Here is a 6,000-nt window from a genome sequence, read left to right as displayed (position 1 = left end):
CACCATATATTCGTTGTAAAACAAAATAGACCGTTTTTAATATGATTTAACTGAAAATAGGAAAAGAAACTAAATAAAGGAAATAATGGGATTCTGCCATAAAAAAAGTTGTCATACAATCCTTTCATATAAAAGAAGGGCACTATCAACGCTTTCTTTTTTTTTTTTCATTATCCAAATCCCAATTCCTTTCTTTTAACAATGAAATTCACCTTGATTTCTTCCTGTGTAGCACTTGCTGCCATGGCCATGACTGTTGAAGCTGCTCCCGGTGCTAAAAAGATCAACATTCCTTTAGCCAAGAATGACAACTACAAGCCCAGTGCAAAGAGAGCCATTCAAAAGGCCTTGGGCAAATATCACAAGCATAGATTGAATGCTACCAATGGTACTTTTGCTGATGGTGTTGGTTCTGTTCCCATGACAGATTACCTTTATGATGTTGAGTACTATGGTGAAGTGACTGTGGGTACACCTGGTGTGAAGCTCAATCTTGATTTCGACACTGGTTCTTCTGACTTGTGGTTTGGTAAATAAATTGGCCGTGTAAAAGTTCTTTGGTCACTAATATCTTACTTTGATAGCCTCCACCTTATGCACTGGATGCGGTGGAACTCAAACCAAGTACAACCCTAGTAAATCAAGCACTTATGCTCCCGACGGCCGCGCCTGGTCCATCTCCTACGGTGATGGATCCACTGCCAGTGGTGTCTTGGCCACAGACAATGTCAACTTGGGCGGCCTCCTTATCAAGAAGCAAACCATCGAATTAGCCAAACGTGAATCTAGCTCATTCTCTCGTGGCCCCAACGATGGTCTTCTCGGTCTTGGTTTCAATACCATAACCACTGTTCGCGGTATCAAGACCCCTATGGATAATTTGATCAGCCAAGGTTTGATTAGCAAGCCTATCTTTGGCGTCTATCTTGGCAAGCAAAAGAACGGCGGTGGAGGTGAATATATCTTTGGTGGTTACGATTCCAGCAAGTTCAAGGGTTCTTTGGTTACAGTTCCTGTTGATAACTCAAATGGTTGGTATAGTATTACCGTAAAGCAAGCAACCGTTGGTGGTAGTCGCGTATCTGGTTCATTTGATGGTATTCTTGATACTGGTACCACACTCTTGATTCTTCCTAGCAACGTTGCCTCTTCAGTTGCTAGAGCTTATGGTGCTAGAGATAATGGAGATGGTACTTATTCAATTAGCTGTAACACCTCCAGATTTAAGCCATTGGTATTCTCTATTGGTTCCTCCACCTTTGAGGTCCCTGTTGATTCCTTAATCTTTGAACAAGAGGGCAGTACGTGTATTGCTGGCTTTGGATATGCTGATTATGATTTTGCTATTATTGGTGACGTCTTCTTGAAGAATAATTATGTTGTCTTTAATCAACAAGTTCCTGAAGTACAAATTGCTCCTATTGCTTAATTTATTATTTATTGAAATAAAATAAAAAACATATTCTCTTTATTTGTATGTGGTATAACAAAATGGTATAATAATTACTATTTACAAAGCTAACGAAACTCAAAATTAGAGCAGCCTCTTTGCTGTACATAATTTAGAGTTAATTCCTGGTACCAATCCTTGTGATGGCGATAAAAATAAAATCCCTTGATCACATTTGTAGACCGTTGATAACAAATATAATAAAATCCAGCAAAACTAGCACCGTGAATGGCACTGACTCTGTGATCAGGCACAAGAAATTTCTCTTTCCATCTCATGTAAATAAAGTCACTATCTAAATCATCATAACAAAAGTCATCTTGATTGAATTTATCAATAAAAGGAGCAAATGAAGGGAACTGCTTCTAGTTACACGCAGTATTAATATATATAGTATTTGTTATTATTAAATATTACCCAATGTGCAATATCACTCTTTTGATCTGCTTGCCATTTACGAGTATGAAATAAATACTTTGAACCAATAATTTCCGCATCAAAAAAGGTCTACTTGGAGAATAAATATAAACAAAATATGATTATAAGCCAAATAGACTTTACTGTTAATTCAGGATATTCAGTTGTTAATCCTTTAATATTTAAATAACCACTTAGGGTACTTTGGCTTATATTGACATCCTATGTAACCATCGTAATTATTGTTGTTAGTATTACATTTATTTCCAAGGTAACAACAATAGCATACTTGAATATCTACTAATACTTCATAACTATTGGATCCACATTTTTGATATCCTTTAAACTGACTTCCTGGATAAAGATGGCCAAGGATATTAGTATATTTTAACCTTTCATTACATAAATCAAGCTCTTTAACAATTATTGACTTGTTTTTTTTGGATTTAATGGGTTGGATAAATTCAGTAATAAGAGAGGGAATTGGCATTTTATTTATGTGAGAAAAAGAAAAGAAAGAAAAAAAATCAGGCAATTAAGGTTTTAAGGGAAAAAAGGTAAAAGGTCGCATAAAAAAAGAGTCACTTCTTTTTGTTTTTCATAATGGACGACGATAATGTAAAAAAAACAATATAATCAAGTAGACTTAATGATTGTTGTAGGAACTTTTGGCTGCTTTATTATATAATGTAAGAGAAATTGTAGGAAAAGAAGGTAAATGATGAAATAGAATGAGAATTTTATGCTCATTTTATTAAAGCAAGATCACTTGGGAAAGAAGCATCCCCAGAGTTTATAGTATCACTCACCGAAGTATTATCTTCACAAATCAGTAAATATTTAAAGTAATTACTCTAGTCGAGATGTTGATTATATTTTAGAAATAATGGCACAAGATTTGGAATCATTTGCAAAGTAAAATTGACAAAATAATAATGACATATGTATTAAATATGTATTTAGGCACGGTAGACGTTCAGTTATTTCAATGGAAGACGTTAAAGTAAAGTAAATTTGATTATAAAAACAAATTTACTTACTATCATTTATAGTTGTGTGCGCGTAGAAATGACACACTGGTAATAGCAACAACAAATAACAAAAGAGAGATTTTATTAACATCCTCAACAGTATGAAACTATTTCTGAATTAGCCAAAGATATTACAGAAGAGACGTCAAGTAAAAGAAGAAGGAAATAATAAATAAGAATGCGACTTTTTTTTTATAAGAGAAATTGTGTATCAATGCCATGTGTAAAATCATAAACAATTATTTTTCCAAGATTTGAACAGCAAATAATTCTTCCAAAATCAAATTGTAAATTTAATATTCTATCAACAAAATAATCATTAGCGGCTATAAATCAATATCATACGAGTACCTTCCAAGTGATGCTTGACTTAGACTTCTTAATAGAATGCCACTTTCTAATCCCCAAATCTTTAAACTTCCATCATAACTTCCACTGATAATTCTCTTTGATTGACTGTCGAGTTGGAGAGTACGTACGAGATCAGTGTGACTGATGAGTGTGTGAACGCATTCACCTGTGATTGCATTCCAAACTTTGATGGTTTGATCACTTGATCCACTCACAATGTACTTTCCATCAAATTCAATACATGCAATACCTCGACTATGAGAATCCAGTGTCCTCAGACACTCACCCGTATTCATATCCCAAATCTTGATAGCTCGATCACCTGAAGCAGAGACCACTCGATCTTCCTTAAATTGAACCGCATTCACCGCTGCCCGATGGCCTCTCAGTACCAGCCGAGTCTCTGCATCACCATGTTTGCGTAAATGCCATATACGCACTGTACGATCCTTAGAACAACTCACCAACACATCATCCTTAAATTTCACATTCAACACACTCTCTTCATGACCACGCAATGTCCTTATACGTTCTGCTGTATTTATATCCCATATAATCAAGGCCGCATCACTACTACCACTGATCAAGTACCGATGATCAAATTGTAAACAGAGTACACTTCCCAAGTGACCTTCTAATGTCTTCAAGAGTGCTCCGGTATGCATATCCCACATCTTTATCTGTCTATCTCGACTGCCGGTGACAAGAATAGAATCATTAAATTGAAGACAATAGATTCCTCCATTATGTTCACCCACCAGATCACTAGAAGAAGGAAACTGTCGCATCTTACATTTTCCTTCTCGCCATCTTTTTTCAATTAATGATCGATTACGATAAAGTCGTTTCCAGTTGATATAACGTGTATCAGTGGATTCCTTGTAATGATAGATGGGTGTATCATCTGCTTTGATATGACGTCTAGGACGAGGTCGATTATATCTTTCGGTAATTAGATGGGATAATGCCTCTTTATATATGGGCTGTGATCTGGATGAATAAACAACAGTTGGGAATCTAGATGGTTGTAGCGCTGTACTGCTGGTACTCTTGGTTGGTTTCTTTGACAAATAATGGTGAATGGCCCTTTCATTAAATGACCACCAGAATGAATAAATAAATCTTTCCAAAGTTGTTGATCCTCAATCATTGTTTTCCATTGAGTTGAAGTAGCTGACATGTGGACTAATGATTTAATATCCAAATAATATAAAACATCAAGTTTAATTTCATACGGTAGCAGCTACTATGGAGTATGAGATTCTTTATGATACACGTATTGATTTTGTATTTACTGAAATATAGTCTTTATGAATTAATGGCTTTAATCGATCAACTACTTTTGTTGTATTTGATATTGGCACTTGCTTTAATAATTGATATGCAAATTCTATTCATTTCTTAATTATTTGTACTAAAAAAGCAGAATAAAAATAAAATAAAAAATAAAACCTGCTTTTTGTTCATCTGTCCAATCTTTCATAAAACTTGGTAATTTAAAGGGTTGTTCTATAAAACCTTCGTCATTGTGCTGTTCAACATCCAATAAACTCATTTTTATAAAGAAAAAAAAAATTAAAAAAAAAAAAACAAAAGGAAAAGGAAGGGGGGAAAATAACGATATTTTTTTTTACAAATTTATCTTTTGCTGTGTAACGACGTTTTCATTGTTTTCTTACTCTTTTTGAACATTAATGAATTTTTAATTTATATCATCTTTTTTCTTTCTCTCCCTCTCCTTAATAATCACAGTAATGCATTATCTCTCTCTCTCTCTCTCTCTCTCTCTCTCTCTCATTCTCTCTTTCACTTGATCTTTTTTAGAAAACAATTTTTTTTTTCCTTTTTAATCCTCCTTTGAATCAAGCACTCGTTACATAATTACTAAATTAGGAAATCCATTTGCATTTTTTTTTTTTTGTTTTTTTGTTTCACTAATTCAATGCAACTTGTATAATATAATCTTTGAGTTTCATCCAAAGTATAATTACAAATAGAAAAGAAAAAGAAAAAGAGAGTACGATGATGTATGTGTTACAGATACACAAGTGTTTATATTGCACGAGGAATGAAGAAATCAATTGTATCCACATCAATTATCATTGGCTGTTAATAAGGAAGAATAATAATAGGAGTTGATACAGGCACACCTCTCACTGTAGCAATTGCCCTTTGCAGTAACTAATAACGATTATTATAAGCATCAGCATAAATTAATTTACTTACTCTTCTGTGTCCTCTTTTTACATTTAATGAAATCAAATCAGATTCTGTTATGTCTAACAACTATTATAAACCATGAATACACTATTAAATAATATAAATGAATTACACTTAATATCCTATCAAATCCTTCATTAATAAATGTGTCATAATATTGTGATAAATCATGAATATCAAGAAATACTTCAATCTGTTTCTTTCCTTCAAATTCATAGTGTTTTGAATATGAATCACAATTACAGCAGAACTCCTCCTCCATTAAAAATATGTATAAAAAAAGCAAAAAGGAAAAAAGTATTATTATTATTATTATTTACAGTTGCATTTGATAAACCAAAAAGAAAGATTTGGAATAAAATCGAAAAAAAAAATACAGCAATTACCTTTTAAAGTAAAACCCCCATCTAGAATACAACTTATTTTATTAAGAGAAAAGAGAGGAGAGAGGGGAGGGGGAATAAGTAAAATAAAAAAATAAAAATGAAAAAAGATATAAAAGAAAGAAACCTTTCTTTTCCTTTTTTCTTT

The 6,000-nt window shown here is 33.1% G+C and overlaps 5 protein-coding genes across 5 annotated transcripts; 2 read left to right on the top strand and 3 right to left on the bottom strand.

The window, feature by feature from the left end:
• Positions 1–201: 201 nt before the first annotated feature.
• RO3G_17183 (rhizopuspepsin-2) lies at positions 202–1,429 on the top strand (the record flags this gene model as incomplete). Its single annotated transcript, XM_067671767.1, has 2 exons — positions 202–529; positions 585–1,429. 2 exons carry the CDS (start codon positions 202–204, stop codon positions 1,427–1,429), a joined length of 1,173 nt encoding a protein of 390 aa, XP_067527708.1.
• An 89-nt stretch (positions 1,430–1,518) lies between these two features.
• On the bottom strand, positions 1,519–2,357 carry RO3G_17182 (uncharacterized protein; the record flags this gene model as incomplete). Its single annotated transcript, XM_067671766.1, has 4 exons — positions 1,519–1,815; positions 1,868–1,957; positions 2,012–2,089; positions 2,157–2,357. The coding sequence occupies 4 exons, from the start codon at positions 2,355–2,357 to the stop codon at positions 1,519–1,521; spliced, it is 666 nt and encodes a 221-aa protein (XP_067527707.1).
• Positions 2,358–2,470: 113 nt separating this feature from the next.
• RO3G_17181 (uncharacterized protein) lies at positions 2,471–2,879 on the top strand (the record flags this gene model as incomplete). The annotated part of the gene is made up of 4 exons (XM_067671765.1): positions 2,471–2,485; positions 2,530–2,581; positions 2,749–2,782; positions 2,831–2,879. 4 exons carry the CDS (start codon positions 2,471–2,473, stop codon positions 2,877–2,879), a joined length of 150 nt encoding a protein of 49 aa, XP_067527706.1.
• A 345-nt stretch (positions 2,880–3,224) lies between these two features.
• Positions 3,225–4,399, bottom strand: RO3G_17180 (uncharacterized protein; the record flags this gene model as incomplete). The annotated part of the gene is made up of 2 exons (XM_067671764.1): positions 3,225–4,232; positions 4,289–4,399. The coding sequence occupies 2 exons, from the start codon at positions 4,397–4,399 to the stop codon at positions 3,225–3,227; spliced, it is 1,119 nt and encodes a 372-aa protein (XP_067527705.1).
• Positions 4,400–5,358: 959 nt separating this feature from the next.
• On the bottom strand, positions 5,359–5,731 carry RO3G_17179 (uncharacterized protein; the record flags this gene model as incomplete). The annotated part of the gene is made up of 3 exons (XM_067671763.1): positions 5,359–5,430; positions 5,476–5,535; positions 5,582–5,731. The coding sequence occupies 3 exons, from the start codon at positions 5,729–5,731 to the stop codon at positions 5,359–5,361; spliced, it is 282 nt and encodes a 93-aa protein (XP_067527704.1).
• Positions 5,732–6,000: the final 269 nt, after the last annotated feature.

The sequence above is a fragment of the Rhizopus delemar genome, genomic scaffold (genome assembly GCF_000149305.1).
Source record: "Rhizopus delemar RA 99-880 supercont3.27 genomic scaffold, whole genome shotgun sequence".
NCBI lineage: Eukaryota > Fungi > Mucoromycota > Mucoromycetes > Mucorales > Rhizopodaceae > Rhizopus > Rhizopus delemar.
Note: the sequence above shows the minus strand (reverse complement) of the source record. Positions and strands in the feature narration are given on the sequence as shown.